The following is a 25,328-nucleotide window of genomic DNA, read 5'->3' as shown; positions in this document are numbered from 1 at the left end:
TCACAAGATCAAAAATATGGAAGCAACTCAACTGTCCATCAATAAAACAATGGATAGAAAGATTTATGGTATATTGACACAATGGAATACTATATAGTATGGAAAAATAATGAACTAGGAAAATATTACACAACATGGGGATCCTTGAGGACATTAAGCTAAGTGATATATTTCAGTTGTTGTCATGTGCCCTTGAGTTGCCTGTGACTCATAGCGCACCCTATGTACAATAGCCCTAAATCTGGCTCTGTCTTGTGCCAATCTTACTTTCTCTGACACACCTAGCCCCGTTACCTCAGTCACTCAACAATCCATCTCATTGAGAGTCTTCCTCTTTTGCACTATTCCTCCACCCTCCAAAGCACGACATCCCTCTCCAAGGACTGGTCCCTCCTGACAACATGTCCAAAGTATGTCTGATGAAGCCTCAGAATCCTTGCCTCCAAGGAGCAGCCTGGTCTTACCCTCTTTAGGACAAACTTGTTTGTTCTCCTAACAGTTCATGGTATATTCAATACTCTTCACCAGCACCACAGCTCAAAGGCATCAATTCTCCTAGCCATTGCCCAGCTTTCTGATGTATAAGTAATTAAAGACTATGGCCTGAATCAGGTGTACCTTAGTCTCCAGACTGATACTGTTGTACTTTAGTACTTTGGAGAGATCTGACAAAAGACTTTCTCAGTGCCATTCGTCTTTTCATTTCCTGGCTGCTGGTTCCTGACTGTGGAGCCATGCAAACTAAAGCTGTTAACAATCTCAATCTCTTCACCATCTATCATGATGCTGCCAACTGGCAAGAATCTTTGTTTTCTTGATGCTGAGCTTCAATCCATATTTAGGGATGCAGTCCTTGACCTTCTGCACCAAGGACTTCAGGTCCTCCTCAGTTTCAGCAAGCAGGGTTGTGTCACTGGTGTAACACAGTGTTGATAAAGTCTACCTACAACCCTGATGCCACATTTTTCCTCATAGAGCCCAGCCTCCTGGATAATCTATTCTGCATAGAGATTGAAAAGGTATGGAGATAGGACACATCCTTGGCTAACACCCTTCCCAATTTTGAAACATGTAGTGTTTCCTTGCTCTGTTCTGACAACTGCCTCCTGGTCCAAGTATAGGTTTTGCATTAGCACAATAAAGGTTCTGGGATGCCTATTCTTCTGAGTTAGCCATAGTTTGTTGTGATCCACACAGTCAAATACCTTTGCATAGTCAATGAAACACAGATATGACTTTCCACTGGTACTCTATGCTTTCAGCCAAGGATTCATCTGACATTAGCTATAATATCCCTAGTGCCGCAGCTTCTTCTAAACCCAGCCTGCACTTCAGGTAGGTCTTTGTTGAAGTTCAAATAATTTGAATAGTTTCCAGCAGAATCGTGCTTGCATGAAGAATATCAGTGATATTCTTCGATAATTTCCGCCCTTTGTCAGGTCTCCTTTCTTTGGAATGGGAACAAATATAGATCTCTTCCAGTTAACTAACTGGAAGGAGGCCAGATGGTTGTCCTCCAGATTTCCTGGCACAATTTGGCGAGCACATCCAGGGCAGTGTCTGTTGAAATATGTTAACTGATATGCTATCCATTCCTTGGGCCTTGTTTTTTGCCAATTCTTTCAGAGCAGATTTAACTTCTTCCTTCATCACCATAGGGTCATTAATATCACAATAAAAAATTAATTTTTTTAAGAAAATGAGTAATGTGAAGGTACTTCTTTTCTTTTCATGTTGGCTCTTGTTCTAATCATGACTTTCATTTGTAAGAATGAATAAGAAGGAAATCAAAGTTAAACATGCGTTAGAAACACTGCACATCATGGAAATAGTTTTCAGGATACAGGATGACTGGCAATGGCACAGGTACATTAAAAAACAGTCTACCGATGTGTTACCTTGGTTGCATTGAAAAACAAGGAACTCATGCAATATTATTCAAAATGGGTGACCCTGGAGGACATGATGCTGAGTGAGGTATCTCAGTCACAAAGGGACAAATGCTATATGGTGCCACTGTTGTAGAATGAGGCTGACATCGGGGAAGGGGTAAGACTGAGAAAAACTGGATGAATTATGTTTACTGCACTGAAGTCTATGGGGGAAAGAATAGTTTAAAAGTATTATATTTTAGGGCATTATGTTTATCATAAGAGTATGGAATGAGGGTTGCAGAGAGGATTATATTTGGGGTTGGAGGTGGGGTTGGGGGATGTGTGGGGGGACTGTGTACCAATGAGGGAGTTTTTCTTTTGCTTTTCAAAGGAGCAAACGGGGGGGGGGGGGGGGGGGGGGGAGAAGGGTGCAACAATGAATGAATGGAATTCCAAAATCTCTGTAGATGTTCATCGAAATGAAAAATAAATAAATTAATGAATAACCCCCCCCACAAAAAAAAACAGTCTACCAGGAAAGCCTGATTGATCAGTAACCACCTGCAATTCAATCAGATGCATGAATGCATTTTAAAAATCCCATAGATGCTTCCTTTATAAGCAAAAACTGGAAAAATCAGTCACTACTGGTCATTCAGTGGTAGACTTCTACCTCTGATAAGGGTCAGTTCTTGGCCTATGTACCCAATGCACAAGGCAGTAGTCTGTATGTTGCTATAGTGGTGAATAGGTAGAATATCCAAACTAAGATGAACTAGAAAGTAAGGCCTCATGCTGTACTTCCAGAATCAGCCAATAAGAAGCCACAGATCATGACTACAGTCTGATCTGCGTCTGCTCAAGAGGTGGCACAGGATCAGGCAACATCTTGTTTTCTTGTTCATGATGTTACCAAGAGTTGAGTCTCTCTATGGCAGCTAACAAGCACCCTCCAAAACACAGACCCATTCATTACCAAACATGAGTCTAGTAAGTGCTAAGGCTCTTAGATCTGGCAGCTTAACCTGCATATGGATTGTAAGACACTCCAGAGATTTGCAATTTTAGCTCTAGGTGTGTGGCTGGTAAGAGCACAGTCCCAGAGTCAAACAACATGCATTAAATTCGAGGGGAGGACCCAAAGTGTGACTGAAAACTCACTGCTGTTTTATCAGAGCCAACTCAAAGCTGACCCTCTAATGAGTTTCCAAGGTTGTAAACCCCACATTGGGAGATTACTCACTTCTCTCCTTACGAGTCACTGGAGGAGTAAAACCACAAAAGGCTGGAGCTTTGGGTCAGCAGCTATGGAACACTCCACCAGAGCTACCAAAGTGTGCTGATAGTTAGAAGCATTCTTTCTATTATTAGGTAAGAATCCTTCCTGCTCTCTGCTCCTCTGTATACATCAAAAAGATGACTCATTTCAAACATTTAAAAATGCTCAAGATGTATCACCCTCTTCTCCTAAGAAAGTTCTGTTTACAGATACAACCAAGCAGGGAACAAGGAAATGGTTTTTATTTAAAACTCTGTAGATCAAAGAGTCTCTATCTTAAAGTTATTAAGACAAGGCATTTCAAGTGACAAACCAGATCAATTCCATGTTTTCAAAGCTTGTGACAAATAAGACCATTAAAATTCTCTACTGGAAAAGTCACTGATTACAGAAATGCCATCTGATAAAAGGCACCTACACTGTTCCTGTTATAAAAACAGCCTTCTAAATGCCATTTCTGAGGAACAATGGAATAAGACCCTTACCTCATTTCTGACCAGTGATCTGCTTACAGGCCACTGCCTACAATGACATAGTGAGACCTATAAGGTCTAGTGCACAGAGACAGAAATACCTCCTGCGGGGACCTGGGCCTCTTCATTACAGTGATGGCGTGTGTGGCCTCCTCTTGTAAAACTGCTCTGCTCTATTGTTGTTTGGTGCCATTGAGTCGCCTGCGAATCATAGCAACCCTACGTACAACAGCCCTAAATCCTGCTCTATCCTGTGCCAATCTGTCTCTGACACACCTACTCCTATTACCCCAGTCACTGAATCAGTTTACCTCATAAAGTGTCTTCTTCTCTTGTGCTGTCCCTCCACCCTCCCAAGAATGACGTCCCTCTCCAAGTACTGGTTCCTCCTTGCAACATGTCCAAAGTATGTCAAAGAGTCAGAACTCTTGCCTCCAAGGAGTAGCTTGGCTTAACCCTCTCCTGGACAAGCCTGTTTGTTCTCTTAGCAGTCCATGGTATATTCACTACTCCAACACCACAAATTGATGCTCAAACGCATCAATTCTCCTTCTATCATCCCTAGTCATTATTCAGCTTTCTGATGCTCTATTATTATTGTTAAGTGTCATTGAGTCGTAGATTCATAGTGACCCTATGAACAAAAGACTTGAACATTTGTATAACTTTCGTCATTTCTCCATGTTCATAGAGTTTCTGGAGGCAAGCCATTTCGGAAGTGGATGCCACTCCTGCTTCCAAGCTTTTTGGAATCTCCACCAAACACTGTCCACCATGGGTAACCATTATCGCATTTGGCACACCAGTGTCACAGTGTTTAGCGAATCAATTTTCCATCCTAATCCTCACCAGTACTAGCAAACAAGCCTCTGTAGAATCCAGCTCCTGCAGACGACTTCCAAATTCCAGCCCCATACTGCTGACCAAATGGGTTTTTAAATAGGAGACAGAATCACATCATTTCACACCCATTAGCGAATCAACATTCCAACCTAATCCTCTGAAATAAACCTTTATTGTCATTTTATAGCAGTTTGCTTTGTGTACCAGAAGAAAAACGTTTTTATTAATAGTACAAAACCCTCCCAACTCAAAATGAAATTAAACATGTGGCTGATACCAAGGTAAAGTATTAATAGTGCATATCTGAAAACATTTGAAAAAATATATTTCCCATCAGGGACCTTCACTTGAAGAGATGCGCATACGTTGTATTTTAAAAAGCAGTAACTATCAACATATCTGCACATTCTGTTTATATTTTATTATGAACATGATATATAAGAGCAATAAATTTACTCACTTGTCTTTTAGCTTCTCTCAGTTTTCTTTTGAGGGCTGTCAAAATTCTTTGTACTTCCCATAATCTTTCTTCTTTTGATAAATCCTTTATGCCACCTTGTAAATCTCGATGTAAACAATTCAAGAGAAACTCCTAGGAAATACCACCACATGTCAACAGTATTTCACACTGTATTATTTTTATATCATAGCCATATGACCTCTAAAGACATAGAATCAAATGATTTCCATTTATATTCAGGTGAGTGGTCATAATAACATGAATTACTTATCAAGGACATGACCAATAAAGACATGTTCTCACTGATCATGTTATCCTGGTTTAATGATAATTAATCCCTGAAACACATCACTAACCAGTGAAGACTGGGAACTCAAAGTAGATAAAAAGGAAGAAAAAGCAAGCAGGTGTTTAATCTGCTATAGAAAATGTGCTTGCAAAGAAAGATATACTAACAATAAGATCTAATAAAACTCCTTATTCAGGACTGAATCCCTATTTCAGTTTCACCAAACCAACACAGGACTAAATGGCATCATCTCCCCTATACAAGCAGCACCGGCAAAAGACACAAGATTTGGCTAAGGCTGGTGCTATAGCTTTGCAGTAAGCAGGTGGCATGTAGGATTTCTTTCTCTTCTTAAATCTCAGCATCCTTGTCAGTAAAAAATGCTGGTGATACCAGCCACCTTGTCCAGATTAGCTAACACTGTGGACAATTTACACGTACCTGGCAAGTTTCCCAGGTACAAGTTTCACTTAATCTTTAAATCAATCCTAGGAGAAACCAAAACTCACCAATCTGACTCAAAAGATCCTCTACTGTGTTTTCAAAGCTGTAAACCTTCACAGAAGGAAAATGCCAATCTTTCTCTCTCAGAAGAGCTGGTGGATTCAAACTCCAATCTTTTGGTTAGCATTCCAATAAATAACACACCATGCCACTAGAGCCCCTTCATACTATGAGAAGATTCATTTTAAAAAGAGAATACCAAAGCTCAAGGAAGTAATCTGCCTGAACACCAGTCAGTTATTTAGTTGTTTGGGAGCTGTGCAAGAATTTAAAGCCAGATCTTTCAAATCTAAAACCTGAGCTCTTTCACATGCTGTTCTGTCTTATTCAGTATGAAACGTGACAGATGGGACGGTCTGGCTTCAGTGCATCATGAGTCAGCCAGCACAGTGAAAAACACATGGAATATGATCAATAAACCAGCACTAACAGAATGACCACCAGCCACTAGACAGCCAGATCCAAGAGGCTCTTGAAGGCCTGGTCACACAGGGCAAGTGCTACACACCTGTCTTCGGATCTCCTCCTTGATGTTCTCCTGGGTGTCTGGCAGTGTGGGCATAGTGGCCATGTTAGACCATCGGAGAGGTTTTGTCACTGGCTTTAGTACCACATTTCCAAAGAACTCCTGAACGTGTGTGAAAAACATATAAAGGACACGATTGCTAATCTAAGAAAAGATTGAAAAAAGAAAAAAGGGGGGAAATGTGAGTTAAATTATCTTGAGTTTACACAAGAAAAGTCACCAAGTTACCTGTGACTCACAGCAGCCCTATGGGACAAGGCACAGATGCCCACATCTCTGTTATTGGGGAAGACTGCTTCATTAGTTCTTGTGCTTTGAATCAACAACCTCCTGGTTAGCAGTCAAATATTTTGACCACTAAACCACAAATTTAAAAAAAAAAAAAAAAGACTACAAATTAGTTTGTTTTTAATTTCATTTTTGGTTAAAATGTAGAAAGCAAAACCAGCATCCAATCCAATTTCTAGACAAACGTGATTAGTGATACTGGGTACAGTCTTTACTGTTTAACACTTATTACTTGTGATTTAGCTGTTGTCTTCTTTTCTCCTTCTTGCTGTTAGGTGCTGTTGAGTCAAGTATGACTACTAGCAATTCTACAAACAAAAGATGTGAACCCTATTCTATCCCGCGCCAGCCTCATACTTCCTGACACACAAGAGCCTACTGCAGCAGTTACCATGTCAGTCCACCTGATTGAGGGTCTTCCTTTCCTTTGCCGACCCTCAAACCTACCCAGCATCATGTTGTTCTCCAGAGAACAGGCCCTCCTAGCAACATGCCCAAAGTATGTGAAGCGAAGCTTTATCATTCTTTCCTCCAAAGAGCACTCTGCCTGCACCCTCTCCAAGACAAATCTGCCTGTTCTCTTGCCCGTCCAAGGGTTATTCAGTGCTCTTCTACACCACCACAGCTCAAAAGCGTCAATTCTTTTCCTGCCATCCTTATTCATTGTCCAGATCTCAGATGCACAGCAAGTAATCAGAAAGATTATGGCCTGAATCAGGGGCACCTCAGGCCTCAAACTGACACCATGCTCCTCAGTAATATGGAGAGGTCCCTAACTGAAGATTTTCCCAGTGCAATGTGTCTCCTTAATTCCTGACCGCTTGTACCAAGGGTGTTATTGCGGACCTAAGCAAGATGAAGCTGTTTCAATCTTCTCCCCATCAATCATGTCACTGCGTATTAGTTCAGTGGTAAGAATTCTTGTTTTCTTGACAATGAGATGCGATCCAAACCAAAGACCGCATTCCTTGATCATCTGCAATGAGTGCTTCAAGTTCTCACTTCCAGCAAGCAAGGTTGTGTTATCTGCAAGTGAATGGTTTAAGCAAACAAACTGTTTCTCTCACTGTTTGGGAAGCTAGCAGTCCAAAGTCGGGGTACCAGTGAAGGCTCTCTCTCTCAGTTCTGGTAGGAGGTACTGTTTCCTTCCACATCTTTAGGCCTTCCCTGCCCTGGGTCGAGGAGTTCCTAGCCCTGAATGCTGGTGTTCTGCTTCTGGCTGGTCTTCTTTACTAGTGGGAGGAAATGAAATCTCGCATCTGCTTGATTTTTCTTTTTATCTCATATGATTCAAGGTGTTACCTGCCACATCCCGGTAAACTCCCCTTCTATCAGGATCAGGTCTGTGTTCTAATTAAGAGTATTACACGCCACCTTGATCCCCACCTTGATGGGACTGAGAGATCCCATCTCAGCCACATCATCATGTGATCCTGTCACATGAATATCACTGCTGTTGTTTAGAGCCATCAAGTCACCTCTGACACATAGCATCGTTCTGTTCAACAGCATGGCAATCCTGTACCATCCTCCTACACTGTGTCACTCCATGTTACTCAGGGTTTTCCTCTCTTTCAATGACCATCTACTTTTCCAAACATGATGTCCTTACCAGAGACTGGTCCCATTCCGATAATATGTCCACAGCAAGTGAGATGAAGCCTTTTCTCATCCTGGTTTTAAGGAACAATCTGGCCGTACTTCTTCCAGGACAAATTAGTTTGTTCTTTTGGCAGTCCATGAATATTTAGTATTCTGTGTCAACACAGCCATCCAAAGGTATCAATTCTTCTTTGTTCTCATTTATTTACTGCCCAGCTTTCATATGTCAAAGAAGCAACTGAAAATGCCATGGTGTTGATTAGGTCCAACTTGGTCCAAAGCACTTTAAAGTTCTTGTTAAAAGATCAGCCCAATGGCGTATGTTGTTTGATTGCTAGACTGCTATTTCCATGGGTATTGATTTGTATCCAAGTTAAAGAAAATCCATGCCAACTTAAATCACCTGTTTATCAGGATGCTGCTTATTGATGCAGTTATTAGCATTTTTTTTCTTTTTGTTGAAGTATAATTCATACTAAAGTCTATAATCATGTTGTTGTTATGTGCCACTGAGTCAAAAGTGACTCATTAGTGGGTTTTCAGAGGCAGTAAATCACATGAAAGAGAATAGCATCCTTCTCCCATGGAGCAGCTACTGGATTTGAACTACGTGCCTTCGGGATTGCAGTGCAGCTTCTTATTAGGCCACCAGAGCTCTCTTTGTTTTTTGGGTTTTTTTAACAGTTTTGTAACTCTCTTTGATAATCAGCTATTAGTTTTCATCCACCCTAATGGTCTATAGATTTTTTTTAAAGTGGTTAAAGGTATACAAGAAGCAGTGTATACAGCTTGTTTAGGGAATCTTCACCCTAATTATATTTTCTGAACATGGATGTGATATGGGACATTCCTAATTCTTTTGGCCCATTAGGCTTTTTTAAGCCTGGTGTCAATGCAAACATCTGATGTTACCATCTCCTTCATGGGAAATTTTCAGATCTCCTAGAGGACCCAAGGGGTAAGCTTTTTAAATCCCATTCCATGGATGTGCTTGTGAATGTTGATGGTATACTCTCTGGTCACCGCTTCGCTGAAGGAAGAACAGCCTTTCTTCACACCACCCTTCTTTGTGGAGGCCACAGAACCGGGTCCATGCTGGAAAGGCCAAGACTCCCTTTGTAAACACAGATGTTAGAATTCATAATAGACAGTCTATTTACATTTAGGGAGCTAAATGCAATTTGTCTTTTAATTTCTTGACTATAGTTACCATGGGTGTTAACTGTGGATCCAAGTAAAATGAAGTCACTGACAACTTCCATTCTCTCTACATTTATTGCCTCACTACATTATGATACTGCCTATTGGACCAACAGTGATGACTTTCGTTTTCCTGAAGATGATACATAACCAGTGCCGAAGGCTGTAATCTTTGACCTCCTGCAATTAAGTGCTTTAAGTAGTCTTTATTTTGCGGGGGTGGGGGTGGGGGGGTGGGGGGAGAAAACTGTGTCACTGCCTGCATAACGCAGTTTGTTAATAAGTATTCCTCCAATCGTGATGCCACATTCTTCTTCATTTAGTCCAGCTTCTCAAATGGTCTGCACAGTGTACAGACTGAACAGGTATGGAGAAAGGCTACAACACTGACATGTATTTCTTCTGACTTTAAACAAGTACCTGGAGCCAGAAGCTCTCAGAGCAATCTTCTGTGAGTCTTGGTAAGATAATTTAAAAAAGAAATGTCATCAAAATTACTTTTTGGGTTGAACGACTTTCTTTTTTTTGGGGGGGGGGGTTGAATTACTTCAGAAGATAGTTTTAATCCAGTATTTAAGCAGCAATTCTAGGCTGTAATTTGCCTCAGTAGCTCCTGTAAGTCTGGATAATTTAAAGTACTTGAAGTTCTGGCCAAAATGTTTCTCCCTTTTCATCAGAACTTATCTACTGTGTACCTAATCAGAGTATTTAGTAGTGGTAGCCAGGCACCATCACTTCATATTCATACAACTGACACACAAGCTGAGCTTTTTTTGCAAATTCTACATCTCCCTCTCCTGTCAGTTTCCTCTGCATGCTACGTATGTATGCTATTTACTTGGGTACATTCATTACATATGAAAAATATAGTTGTTCTTTGGTCTCAAGGTAGAGGAAGCAGCAGTTCATGTAGACAACTAGTCTTGAAACCCAAATCTTTCGGCTTTCCTCTTTCTCTTTGTCACAGATGAATCCAGACTAAGAGTTCTGAGACTACTCACTACAACAGGAGATGGGACATAAACATTAAGAGTTGCATTATGTCAATGGAATTAATCTCATTAGGTGACTGGTTCTGTCTATTTACTATTAGTACATAAAGCTTCTCTACCTCTTCTTGGACATTGCTACTGTTAACAAAAATCAAACCAAGCAAACCCAAGGCTGTGGGGCTGACTCCAATGCATGGCAACCTCTGTTAGGTGCCCCAGGAGCCAGATCTATTTCCCTCCTAAATCAGACTGTCCTAAAGAGTGGGAATCTCCCAGGTGTTACTGTTCACCTTCCAGACCTGTTTATTGTTGGATGAAAGCTGAGTCACTGGAGTGAATTTTGTTCTAAGTATGAAGGGTGATCTAAGGTCATAGCCTCAGGATAAGGCTATAAATATTAACAGAAGATGTCAAATCCTTCCCCTCAAAAGTGGCTGATAGATTGGAACTGCCAACCTTTCAGTGAGCTGCCCAACACTTAACCCGCTGAGTCACCGGGGCTCCTTTACCACCAATTTTTTCACTACACATGGCTGCTTTTCTATCACTACAATAACTGATTTTAAAGTCTCTTGTTCTTTATTTTCAAGTGATTATGGAAACATGCTAACATGGGTGGAGGCCTAGAGCCCTCACCCAGGGGCCAGCTTCTCTGAGCACCGGCTGATCCAGTTCTTAACAAACAAGTTCTGTGCCAGGAGATCAAGGACTATGGCAGCTAAAAGCTAACAAATGAAACTATCCCCTGCCTGGAACTTATTCTAACAACACACTCAAACCTTTGATGATAGTATCATCCTATTATACTAATATTAAACAACATCATACTTACCAAATTCTGAAATCTTGACAAACATGAATGATCAAACTGAAAGTCTGAAATATTCTACTTTAATACAGAAATCAGTGAACAATGAAAAGATCTTTAATAAAAGCTACTAATTTATAATGATCTAGTAAGGTAGAACCAAAAAAAAGAGGGCTTAAAATGAAAAATATAATCAAAGTCTTACTTTTTGGTTTTCACTGGAGTAAAAGGTCAGTAATGCTTACTGAAGGAAAATCTACCATGCAGCAACAAATGAAGATCAAGTACATAGCTATAGAAAGATAAACTTATCAAATTCCCTGAAGTATCTTCTCAGTTGAAGATACTATAAAATGCTTCTCTAAGATTCATCTTTACTAATAAAGATGGTTAAATCTTTGACTGAACTAATTCAGGACAGATTTGTCTCGTGCTATATGTGATACATGATGTATGTTTGTGTTATGATTAAGCAATAATGCTATTTAGTAAATTAGTTGGAATCATTTAAACTCTGGACAGGAAGTCTGTAACTGCAGGTACCCTTTCTTGGCTCTTTTCCTATACTCATGACAGCTTACTATCATCATACTTTTGAAATCACACTAATGTTTATACAATAGTCAAATGATTTAACTGCAAACCTAAGGGCAAATTATCTTATATATTAATACCATCCATGCTATTAAAGAAAAAAAGACCTAAAAAGATCTAAACTCAACATCAAATCCTTTGTCATTAACTCTATGCCAATTCATAAGTCATCCTACAGGACAGAAGAGTTAACAGCTTTATATGATACCTAGCCACCAATTCCCAAAACTAACAGCGAGGGTGGGGGTGGCAGTGGGGGGTGCGCAGGAAAGATCACATACCTGTACTGTAGGGCTGAGCACTATGGAAATGTTCTGTATGTTCATCTTTGTCTCCAGTTCCTTGGAGATAACATGGTCCATGTGCACAATCAGCCAGGAAATGAGAAGATAATTACATTCTGGCAATTCCATCAGCAAGCGTTGGAATTCCTGTACTTTCTCACTCTCGGCACCCCTCCCACACGCTTCTTCAAATCGGGGCATCAGCTCTTTGGTAAGCACATTCTCTGGAAGATCTCGCAAATACTGCTTCAGCAAACTGGCTACTGTGTTAGGCTCATATTCATCCAAGTTCGGAGATTCTTCTCGGTCGTAGGCAGCCTTTAGCTCATCCACCTTTGATTTAATTCCTTAAAACATTAAAATCGCAAAGAGAAAGACAACTTAAAAAAACTAATCAAACATGAGCTTTCACTACTACACTCATCCCTTCTGGTGAGGTCTGAGAATAGGATTCTAGTTGTAAGCTACTTATCCACACAAGGTTGAGATGGTTCATCTGTAAACAATATGATGCAAAAAACTACATTTCAAGAATGACTCTACCCCAAATTCAAATAATTGAAAAACACTACTCAGAACAAAGTGCAACCACAGATACGCTAAGCAAACACACTAATGTTATTTTGGCACGGTTTCTTCAAAGTAGACAACACCTTCTGTACTGTTATTTCTTTAAGGTGACACCTCTCTATACAGTTACAACAGATGTTTACAAGAGAGTAAAAACAGTTTTTGAGATCAAGTCTTTTTAATAAGGCATTTCGTGTTCTTCCAGGTCACTGCAATCACTGAAATGCTGTTAAAAGCACGTGTGCACCTTAAACATGGGTCTGAGGTCTGGGAATACTTTAGAAACGTCATTAGAAATGTCATCTACTTTCCCCTTGGACAGAAGAGAAGCCTAACTACACACTAACTTCCTCATTCTACTTCAAACGAGCTGATCTTTGCTTAAATAACAACTGAAGAATTTTCTTCAACTAATGTCTTAAAAAGACTTTCTAAAGAGACTGCCATCTTTCTCAAACCAAAGTCTTTATTAAACTCCTCTTGATTGTTAGGCTTCTCTCAAGAAGCAATATAGTTTACACCTAAATAAATCCTGTGCTAAAATGTTTTAACTTGACTCTAGAATGTGTCATTTAACAGATGTATCACTTATTTAAATTATCTTTCTTATTATTTGGAATTTATACAGGAAAAGAAAAACTTCCATCAGAAAACAAGGGAATTCTGGTGGCCAAGTGGTAAGAAGTTATGCTGCAATTCCTAAGGCAAGCAGTTTGAACCTATCAGCTGCTCTATGTGAGAAGGATGGATAATCTCCTCCCGTGTGATTCACTGCCTCTGCATAGCCTAGCTTTAGTGGGACAGGGTCAGGAGAGGACAGGCGGGGCCTGGCCACGTCAGAGATAACCCAGAGTCTGCCATGGCAAAGGATGTCACCAATTTTAGGAGAGGTGTAGGTAGACTTTGACTCTTGGGCCAGCTAGTGGAGGTGATATACAAGAATCAGGTATTAAGCAAGACATCTAAAACAAGAGGCCAGAACCTAACACAATAATTCTGAATTCACAGAAGAGCAAAAGGAGGTATTTCTGGCTGTCAGCTGTGATTACAGAGAGAGCTTCTGCCTCTTCCTTGAGCTTGGAGAAAAATCCACCAATCGCTCTGTATTATCTTATGAATATAAGAAAACCATAGGCAAAACTGTAACATGCCTGGAATTATAAAGTGCAGCTTTCCAGTCCACATTTTCCCAAAAGAATAGAAACTGAAGTATCTAGAAAAGCTAGGACCATTTCTGACAAAAATTCTTACATATAATAAAGCATTCCCATTCAATGTTTGGCCTGTCTCCCTACGAAAAATCTTATCAACTGGTGGAGAGTATGAGAAAGCTAAAGAAAATGAAAGGAGTACTGGGACAAAGTCTCCTGATTCTTTTCCTGCTTCAGTTCCAGGACTCTGCTGGAATGGCTCCCAATCAGAACAGAGGCAAATGATCTGAAAGATGCTGGGCCGGGCAACAAGTACATTGGTCCCCACATCAGTCAGTGCAAAGAATTGATTGCACAAAAATCACTCCTGTGCAAGATAGTCCTGTGGCTTCAGGAAAAGAAGATATATGTGTCCATTCCAAAGTGGACACTGAGCTGCAGAAGCATGCTAAAAAAGTAATTAATAGCGTAGCTATCTTCTTCGAGTCTAAACATGACAAGCTTAAAAAAAGTTCAGCATAGCAATGAAAGAGTTTTTCTTTTACTCATCAAGAAGAAAAGTGACTGAGGGGAAGGGGTGGTCAGGGAGAAAAGTGCAACAATGAATGACTAGAAACCCTAAGTCTCTGTAAACTTTCATTAAAATTAATTTAAAAAAAGTCTGTCAGCATCAAGTGCAATGCTTTCAAGAAGATAAAAAAACCTTAACACACTGCTGTCGAGTTGGGGCTGAGTCACAGCTTAGTCTCCACTGAGTTTCTGAGACTGACTGTCTCTCAGGGAGAAAAAAAAGCAGGTGGATTCAAACAGTTCATGTTGCATGAACAGCGCAACTCCCAATGGAGATGGAGGAAGTGAAAGCCAGGCCCACTGTAACCGTAGCATTCAGGAAACTCTGACTTTAAAGAAACTGACGTGATCGACCAAGAGGTCACTTCATCTTCATCTGTATATCACATTTGTATCACTTCATCTAGATCAATATCCTATCTATATCACTTCATCTATATCAACATAACATCTACATCACTTCACCTTTATCAATATCATATCTACATCACTTCATTTTCATCTATATCAATTTCACTTCCTCTTTATCCCTTTCCACAAGGAATGAGCCTGCCACAAATACCCTGGGATTCCCCCGAGTTTACTCCTCATAGAATCACGGAAAGTCAGTGCAGCAAATGCATGCCTTCCACAGGCTACAAGTCAGCTATATCCAGGACACCAGGCCCAAGAAGTTCATTCACTGCATAGCTGCACCACAGAATCTGAAATTGTGCACATCGCTAGTATTTACAATGCCTTTGGATATGAGCTTATTAAAGACTCTGAAACATCTACATTTTACTTTTCAATTAACTGTGCAATTAACAACAGTCTATTTTCTAGCTCAGTCCTCTTCCTACTCTGCTTTCCAGAATATAAAGTTAGGACACGCTCGTTTTCAGAAAAAAATACAGCAATAAGAATATGTTGGAGTTCACAAGGAAGCTCTGGTAGCTAAGTGCTTAGGAGCTACACTACCAACCCAAGGGCACTAGGTTTGAATCTACCAGTAGCTCTGAGGGAGAAAGATGAGCATTCTCCTGTGCGATATACTGCCTCTGAAAACCTGCTGGACGGTCAGCTACAAGTCAGCACTGACCCAACGGCACATATAAAAACAACAAGTTACACATCTGGTCATCTGCAGCAACATACTCATTAGTTTGGCACTAACCTCAAACTCTGGGTGGCTGTGCTTAGGATAGTATGAAACTACTGGTATGAAAATAGGTATATAGTTTTATGTTCCCTATCACACTGCTATTATTCCTGATAATGAATGACTCGTCTCAAAGATGGAATAACCTCATAATAATTACGCATACTTACAAGTGTTCAGTTATGTAAGGAAGTTAGTTGATGGATCTTCTTTCGTATAACTGAGAACTAACTAAATCAATGGCTAGTAAGGTACTGCAGGAAAAGCTATTGTTTTTCTGATAAGTGACTGTAAAAACTTAAAAACTTACATGCCAGTGCCACCCAAAGGTAATAAAGGAGGTCAGAATTGCTTCCACTGTGGAAAGCTGGGCCACTTCAGTAGACAGTATCACAGACGAGAGCCATAGATAGGCAAGGGAGTAGAGAGGAAGCTCCCACTCACTTGCTTTAAGTGTGGATCTGAAGGACACTTGGCCAAGGGTGGCCTACATCAGGTCCTCATGGCTGACAGGACTGACAAGCCCCAGCTCCCAGCTGAAAACAAAGGAGGGTGCTTCAATGACTTAGATCCTCCCAGAAGAGCTATGGGTGAGCATTAACATTACTGGTAAGTATATTCGTTTTCTCCTGGACACAAGAGCCCATTATTTGGTACTAAAAGCCTTCTGAGGTCCCAACTCTTCTCACTATTTCCGAGTTGTTGGAATTGACGGAAAACCTCATAAGTAATTCCTTACTTCACCTCTGCCTTGCACGCGGACGTCCGAGCTATAAAACAACTCAGCGGTAGATGGAATTTGCTCCAGGACTTAAGAACAATAAATGACATAGTTGAGCCTCTACATCTTTTTTTTTTTTTAGAAAACATAATTTTATTGTCAAGTGGTAGCTATTTGTAGTTTAAAAAACAGTTGTTGGAGTGGGGCAGGTAAACTTTCCTAGTTGGCTTTGAGGTTTTAACACAAGTGGTAATAAAAGAAGGCCTTTAAAAATAAAATTTACAATTTAAGAGACAATGAGCCTCTACATCTTGTGGTTCCTAACCTTTACACTATAATAGACAAAGTGCTAGTCAATAGGCCTTTTCTTATAAGAACTACCTCTGTAACTTGATTTGTGCCACTATTAGAACCTCTACTTGGAATATTATTGCTTTTTAAGTTTTGACTCATGTACTTTTAACTTGTTAGTTAAATTTGTGTCTTCTAGGCTACAACAGTTCCATGATACATCTTCAAGGATATGAACATGTACGGCTAAGCACAAGTGATAACAGTGCATCTAAATTCCAAAATCAATCTCTATAATAGTCTATGTGTTTCCTACTGCCAAAGGGGCCCTTTAGAGTAGTGAGAGAAGATCTTCACCCTGAAACCTACAGTGTCCCTTTTCAGCAGGAAGTAGCTAAGAGAATACGCTGTCCCCTTTTCCTTATGAATCAGGATGAAGTCTCTCTCAGGGAGGAGTGACAGGGAATGGCAAAGGACACACTGACAAAGGAGATTAATCAGAACTGGCTTTGACAAGCACTGTGGAAACTGGACAATTAAAAACAGACTTTCAAGGAGGGGAAAAAAAGAGGAACGGGGGGGGGGGGGAAGGTAGAGAAAATAGTGCAACAATGAATGAATGGAAACCCAAAATCTCTGTAAATGTTCATTAAAATGAGTAAAATTTAATTTAAAAAAAAACAAAAAAACTTACATGCCTCTTCTTAGGGTGGTATGCACATCTGGAAATAAAGCCTCCCCCCCCCATATATGCCATTTATTCTCTAGTTAAATATACTGGTATTCATTTATATGAAAACATATAGGCCTTTAGCTTATCATAATCTGAATATCTTCCTTTGACTTAATAATAGGACATAAATTGTTGTGTTGCTGTTATATGCTTTAGAGTAAACTACAACTAATATTGACCCTTGAACTACAGCTCTGAACCCTGCCCTATCCTGAGCCAACTTCACCATCTCTGACACACTTGCCCCACTGCCACAGTCACTGTGTCAATCCTTCTCATCAAGGGTCTCCCTCTCCTGTGTTGATCCTCTACCCTTCCAAGCATGACATCCTTCTCTAAGGACCGGCCCCTCAAATGTACTTAGTATATGTAAGGTAGATATTTACACAGAAAGACTTGCAGTTTGCTTTCTATGGATTAGATGTAGACTCTACACATTTTAATATTCAATAGTTTAAATGAAGGGAGCTCTGGTGGCATGAAGTAGGGTGTTGCGCTGCTCATCAAAAGGCTGTGACTTCAGTGTTTAAGCCACCAGCTATTTCTTAAATAAAGTGAAAGATGGCCAATCTTGTCTCTTCATTCAGTGCCCCTGCAATCCAATGGAGGGAAGCTATGAGTAGAAACCAATTCCACAGCAGTGAGCAAGTTTAAATGAATAATAAGGGGAAATATAGTGTCAGTATTTGCCCATTTTTTGAACGAATATAATCCTAGCCATACTGCTTAACATATTTGCTTTTTTAAACTAAGTAACCACTAGCTCCAGTATTTACTTTGGTTGTCAGGTCTCTTTACTAGAAACCTCTCTCCCCATCTCTGCAGGTGGGTTCTAGAGGCTGTAAACCATAGGGAAATGACTGCTCATCTGTCACAGGTGGATGCACAAACAAGCCATGGGCTTGGCAGCACACCTCCTTACTCACTAGGGCCCTCAAACTCTCTCCCTCTTTATTAGATATATAAAAAATTATGTAAGTCTGAAAGCGTTTCCAAACAAGGTTAGTGCTGTTCGCTGGTTTGACTGGATTAATTAAAATTCTAAAATGATTTCCTATAGTTCTAGGGAATAACAAAAGATTTGCCTTAGATTACTTTCTTGTTCACTGAAGTTGTCAGATCCCTAGACCAGAAGGTCCTGGAAGGGTATGAACTGAATTTTCTCTGTGCTGTGGACGTTGTCTACTGTACTTGATAGTACCCCTTGCAGAGTACTCAGTATCTTTTGTTTGAAGTTCCTGACAAGATCGAAAACAGAATCCCTTAAAAAATGTACTATTTCTTTCCTAAAGAAACCATAACTGCTACCCAAGCAGATATATGCACACCCATGTTTATTGCGGCTTTGTTCACAAAAGCAAAGAACTGGAAACAACCCAAATGCCCATCAACAAATGAATAGATAGAGAAGCTCTGGTATATTCATACAATGGAATACTATGCAGCACTGAAAAACAAGAAACTCATGAAATATTATGTAAAATGAATGACCCTGGAGGACATTATGCTGAATGAAATATCTCAGTTACAAAAGGACAAATATTGCATAGGGCCACTGCTGTAAAACAGGACATCAGGGTTGAGAGAAGACAGAAAAGAAGGGGAGGAATGAAGTATACTGCACTGAAACAGATGAGGGAGAGAACTGTTTAAAAGGGACATATGAATGGGTATTACTGTCATTACAGAAGTCCAAAGTGAAGGCTGCATAGTGGACTAGATATAGGGGGGCAGGATTACATAACAATGAAAGAGTTTTTCTTTCTTTTCAAGGAGAAGAGTGAACTGGGGGAAGGGGATAAGTAGGGAGAAAAGTGCAACAGTGAATGACTGGAAATCCTAAATCTCTGTAAACTTTCATCAAAATTAATTTTAAAAAAAGAAAAAATATTTTAAAAAATCTACTTTTTTAAACGGCGATGGCATTAAACAACAACTTTTTTTTAAAAAAAATGTTATTAAAATGTCACAAAACTGGAGGGGGGAAAACACACCCCAAAGAGCAGTATTAGCACTCAGAAAAGTACTAACCATATTAAATGCAGCCCACAGGTACATGAAAAAGGGAGAAGGAAAAAAGGTGCTTTAAGAGTGATAGAAGCTTTGGTCTAGGAACAACACTAGAAGTCCTAATCCACAACATAAACAGTCTTCCCAGTATCGTGGAAAACCTACAACCAGCAGAAGATAACATAGATGAATGGGATCTTCTAAGACTCAAATCCCTATGCACATCCAAAAACTTCTCCAGTAGGGTAAAAAGGGAAGCCACTGACTGGGAAAAAGTATTCGGTAATAACATCAGATAAGGGACTTATATCCAGAATTTATGAAATACTTGAGCACCACAACAAGATAAAGGTAAAGAATCGAATAGAAAAATGGGCACAGGATATGAACAGGCACTTCACCGAAGACGACATTCAGATGGCTAACAAGCACATGAAGAAATACTCAAAATCCCTAGCCCTAAGAGAGATGCAAATTAAAACAACTATGAGATATCATTTCACCCCAGTCAAAATAGCAAAATTTAACAGAACAGCAAGCAACAAATGCTGGCGAGGTTGTGGAGAAACTGGAACCCTGATTCACTGTTGGTGGGAGTGTAAAATGGTGCAACCCCTGTGGAAAGCAGTATGGTGCTTTCTCAAAAAGTTGCAAATAGAGATACCATTTGACCCAGCAATTCCACTACTGGGAATATACCCTGAAGAGACCATAGCTGACATCCAAGCAGATATATGCACACCCATGTTTATTGCAGCTTTGTTCACAATAGCAAGGAGTTGGAAACAACCTAAGTGCCCATCAACAAACGAATGGCTAGAGAAGCTGTGGTATATTCGCACAATGGAATACTATGCTGCATTAAAAAACAAGGAACTCATGCAATATTATTCAAAATGGTTGACTCTGGAGAACATTATGCTGAGTGTAATATCCCAGTCACAAAAGGACAAATATTACATGATGCCACTGTTGTAGAATGGGACTGTCCTTGGGGTTGGGGAGAGACTGAGTAAGATGGGTTCAATAATGTATACTGCACTGAAACAGAGGAGGGAGAAAACTGTTTAAAAGAGATATATGACTAGGTACTTCTGTCATCACAGGAGCCTAGAGCAATGGCTACATGGTGGAGGGGACCTGGGGGAGGGTTTGTAAAACAATGAAAGAATCCTTTCTTTTACTTTTCCATAATTTTTGACTCATGTACTTATAACTTGTTAGTCAAATTTGTGTCTTCTAGGTTGCAACACCCCCATGATACATCTTCAAGGATATGAACATGTATGGCCAAGCACAATCAATAAGAGTGCATCTAAATTCCAAAATCAATCTCCATAATAGTCTATGTGTTTCCTACTGCCAAAGGGGCCCTTTAGAGTAGTGAAAGAAGATCTTCACCCTGAAACCCACAGCGTCCCTTTTCAGCAGGAAGTAGCTAAGAGAATACACCATCCCCTTTTCCTTATGAATCAGGGTGAAGTCTCTCTCAGGGAGGAGTGATAGGGAATGGCAAAGGACACACCGACAAAGGAGATTAATCAGAACTGACTTTGACAAGCACTGAGGCAATTGGACAATTAAAACAGACATTCGGATGGTGGGGAAGAAGAACAAACTGGGGAGGAGGGTGGAGAGAATGGTGCAGCAATGAAGGAGTGAAAGTCCAGAATCCCTGTGAATGTTCATTGAAACTAATAAAATTTAATAATAATAGGTAAAAATAAAAGAGTGATGGAAGCTTTGGAGAAAAGTGCAACAAGGAATGAATGGAAATCCAAAATCTCTGTAAATGTTCATTGAAATTAATTTTTTAAAAAAGTGTGATGGAAGCCTTAAAAATAAAAATAAAAAGAGTGATGGAAGCTTTGGAGAAAAGTGCAACAAGGAATGAATGGAAATCCAAAATCTCTGTAAATGTTCATTGAAATTAATTTTTTAAAAAAGTGTGATGGAAGCCTTAAAAATAAAAATAAAAAGAGTGATGGAAGCTTTATTGCGGCTTTGTTCACAATAGCAAAAAGGTGGAAACAACCTAAGTGCCCATCAACAAACAAATGGATAGAGAAGATGTGGTATATTCACTCAATGGAATACTATGCTGCATTGAAAAACAAGGAACTCATGAAATCTTATACAAAACGGGTGACCCCAGAGGACATTATACTGAGTGAAATATCTCAGTTACAAAAGGACAAATATTGCATAGTGCCACTGTTGTAAATCGGAACTGACATCAGGGTTGGGGGGAGACTGAGAAAGAAGGGATAAATTATGAATACTGCATGGAAACTGATGAGTGAGAGAACTGTTTAAAAGGGATCTACGATTAGGTATTTTCATGACAGGAGTCCTGAATGAAGGCTGCATAGTCGAGTGGACTTAGGGGGGATGGATTGTATAACAATGAAAGAATTTTTCTTTTACTTTTCAAAAAGAAGAGCTAACTGGGGGGAGGAGGCTGGAAAGGGAGAAAAGTGCAACAATGAATGAATGGAAATCCAAAGTCTCTGTAAACTTTCTTTAAAATCAATAGAAAAGAAAAAAGGGAACTGCTGAAACACACAAACAGAAGAGAAGGTATTTTTTTTTCCTAATCAGAAAGATCAAGCTAAAGGAATAATGCTTACTAAGACTCAAACCACAATTACTAAATTATTACAGTACCATTAATTTTTTAAACACTCCCAGGTAAGTGTATGCACCAGTACCTGAAACGCGGTAAATGCCTTCGCACCTCATGCCATGCTTCTCGACATAATCTAAACACTCTCGGAAAACTGCAGGCAGACAAATGCCATCATGCATCATGGTTCTCTCTGCTGCATCAGCCAAGGGAATCCCAAAGATGGGCCTGTGACTCGGAACATCAGCTTGAGGCACCTCTGGCTCTGGCTTTTTCTTTTTCTTCTTTTCCTTCCATTGTTTAACAACATCCGCTGCGGTCAAGTCTTTTGACTTCTTCTCTTTATGCTTTTCTTCTTTGTGCTTTTCTTCTTTATGTTTTTCTTCTTTGGGCTTCTCTTTGATTTTAAAATCCTTCTCTTTCTTTTTAGAAAAGCTGGGCTTCTTGAAAACATGGATTCCCTTGGACCTCTTCATTTTGGAAGGACTTTCAGCTTCATCTCCAGAGCTGTCTTCCTGAAAGGCAGCATAACCTTCAGCTGTCAAAGACATGTAGGGAGTGGAAATTACATGTTTGCTGACTGTCAAAGTGTCCATCTGCTTGCTAAAACACCACTACAAAGAAGTGACCTGCCCCACCTACCCCACCCGGGCTACCACCCAGCTTTTCCCTTCACATGGGATCCATTCCGGGTGCTCCCAGAAATGTCTTCACAGCTAAAACAAGATGTTGATGGGACAGCTCTGAATCAAAGGAGGGAAACATCGGCTAGGTATCATCTTTACAACCGGAGGGGATGAAACTTGGGTTTGTTTTCTATAAATATAAAGGAAATTTTATCAAAACAAGTATTAAAAATACTTAAAAGGGCTCTACATAAAAGACCAGTGGTGTGAATCCCTTCATGAAACAGATTTCCTTTTATCACTGAGTGAATAATGTTTTCTGACATACTGAATTACCTTAGACTGTCCTCTAAAAAACTAGCTAAAACTAGCTCAGGTTTTTCCATATTTGGGGTGTACAACTCAAGTCAGTCTCCAGCTACAACCATGCAAACTGTCTAGATGCTCCAGTCTGGCCACACTCTGTAACTAGCTGTTAACTGAGACTGCAGCAGAGATGGAAGCATCAGTGGGTGGAGGGCAGAACAAGAAATGCCCCAAGCTTTTATGTGGCCAAATCTATGAGGCTCTTCCCTGCACCAGAAATCCTGGCTTCCATACAATGAGCCCATGACTAGATTCCTTATCTCATTTTAGCATCACAGTTCAGTTTTACTGTTTTTAACATATATCATTCTGCTTGTCAGCTGCTTTACAAGCTATTTTAAAATAGGTTAGGGAAATGTGTTATTTTCTAATTAAAATACCATAAACCTACAGTATTCAGATAGGAAAAATTCTCAGGTCCTTAATTGCAGATGTAAAATAATTAAAACTCTCATTCATTGGTGGTAAGGTAAACTGACACCCTAGACAATTCTGGAAATCTACTTCTCAGGATCTACTAAAACCGAATTCCACGTGTCCATTTCAGGTATACACAAACCAGAATTGTGTCAAAAGACACACAGAAGAACAAACAGTATTCCTAAGAGTAAAAGAACTGAAGACAATTCAAAGCAGAATGAATAGATACTTCTAGTATATTAATGCAATGCATTAATACCCGGTGATGAAAACAAACAAATTACTACCAGGTGGAATAACATAAATAAATCTAACAAATAATACAAAAAAGAAACCAAACACAAAAACAAATATGCTTCTATTTACATGAAGTTTAAAATGATGCCGTACAAATCAAGACATGTTACACTGGGAAAATCTGTGTTAAGGAACCCCCTCAATACGCTAAAAAGCAATGATGTCAATTTAAAAACTAGGGGGACCTGATCCAAGCCATAGCATTTTTAAATGCTTCCTATGTATCTGAAAGTTGGAAAAAGAATAACAGAAGAATTGATGGCTTTGAATTGTGGTGTTGGAGAACAGTGGTGAAAATCTCAGATCATCAAAAGAATAAACAAGTCTGTTTTAGAGGAAGTGCAACCAGGGTGCCCCTTACAGGCAAGGATAGTGAATACTGGTCTCATATACTTTGTTCATGTTGTCAAGAAGGAGACATAATATATTAGGAAAAGACATTATACTAGAAAAGGTGAAGGGTCAGAAAAAGAGAGGACTGACATAGTGACTGTAACAAGGGGCTCTAGCATTTCAGACTGAGATGACAGTCCAGCTTGGGGCATGGTTCAATCTGTTGTTCAGAGGATTACTAGAAGTTGCAGTCAACCTGAGGGCACCTAATAACAACAGCAGTCTACTCTGAAAGAGGTTTCTCTCTAGGGATAGAGCAATTAGTCTTTGGCAGGGAAGTAAAAAGAATGTCTAGGACACTGGCGGGAGCTCTGGTGGCCTAGTAGTAAGAAACTGAGCTGCAATCCCAAAGGCACAAGGCTCAATTCCACTACCTGTTCAATGGGAAAAGGATGAGCAACCTCCTTCTGTGTTGATTTGCTGCCTCTTGAAAACCTGCCAGAGGGTCAGCTATGAGTCAATTTCTGACTCGACAGTACACAACAATCAAGATTATCTTTTAAGAAAAGCAAAGCTCTATTAATTTGCTCTTTATGTATTAGATAATTTAGTTTTATTTTAATATTAATAATAATGTATACAACAACAACATTGCACTCAGAGGGAGCTCTGATGGCCTAGTGCTAAGAATTTACACAGCAATCCCAGAGGTGAGTGGTTCAAACTGGCCAAGGTAGTCTCCTTCCATGGGATTTAATGTCTCTAAAAACTCATGGAGTTTTGAAAACTCATATCTAGAGAGTCAACAATGGAGACCAAAAAACAACAGCAGGGCATTGATAACATTCTGTTTCCTGATCCTATTACTGGTCACACATATGTCATTATGGAATCTTAATCTCTGCCTACACTTAAAATTTATGCACTCTGTAAATTATGTTCCAAAACCAAACCAACTTTAAAGTTCTATAAAAACTCAATTTATTTTTTTTTTAAAAACCAAACCAAAAAAACACACCACTGAACTTAAAATAACTGGTCTAATTTGTTTAAACATATCAAAGTTTTGCTGAAACAACTCCTCTTCCATATTAACTTGGAACTATCAAAAGAATGATTACATTTGCTTAAGACAAAGCTCTTAGGCAAAAGCCATTCAAATGACCTATACAACACACCCAAGAACACTTACTGTACTAGGGATATTGTAGCTAATGTTAGATGGATCTTAGCTGAAAGCAGGGAGTACCAGAGGAATGTCTATCTGTGTTTCACTGACTAGAGGCGTTTGACTGTGTGGATCATAACAAACTGTGGCTGACTCTGAGAAGAATGGGAATACCAGAACACTTGATCATGCTAATGAGAAACCTATACTTGGACCAAGAGGCAGTCATCAGAACAGAGCAAGGGAACACTGCATGGTTCAAAATTGGGAAGGGCGTACGCCAGGGTTG

General features: G+C 39.7%; 1 protein-coding gene across 1 annotated transcript in view; it reads right to left on the bottom strand.

Moving 5' to 3' along the window:
• RALBP1 (ralA binding protein 1) overlaps positions 1–25,328 on the bottom strand; it is a 122,116-nt gene that overhangs the window by 28,617 nt on the left and 68,171 nt on the right. The window contains exons 3-6 of the mRNA XM_006891433.1: positions 21,915–22,367; positions 12,014–12,363; positions 6,231–6,392; positions 4,930–5,061 (exon numbers count right to left, since the gene is read on the bottom strand). Of these exons, the coding sequence (XP_006891495.1) occupies positions 4,930–5,061; positions 6,231–6,392; positions 12,014–12,363; positions 21,915–22,367 (1,097 nt within the window). The remainder of the gene's footprint in view (positions 1–4,929; positions 5,062–6,230; positions 6,393–12,013; positions 12,364–21,914; positions 22,368–25,328) is intronic.

This window comes from Elephantulus edwardii, unplaced genomic scaffold (genome assembly GCF_000299155.1).
Source record: "Elephantulus edwardii isolate Elephantulus edwardi_28Jun2011 unplaced genomic scaffold, EleEdw1.0 scaffold00097, whole genome shotgun sequence".
NCBI classification, from domain to species: Eukaryota; Metazoa; Chordata; class Mammalia; order Macroscelidea; family Macroscelididae; genus Elephantulus; species Elephantulus edwardii.
The sequence above is the reverse complement of the archived record's forward strand: the minus strand, read 5'-3'. Positions and strand labels throughout refer to the sequence as shown.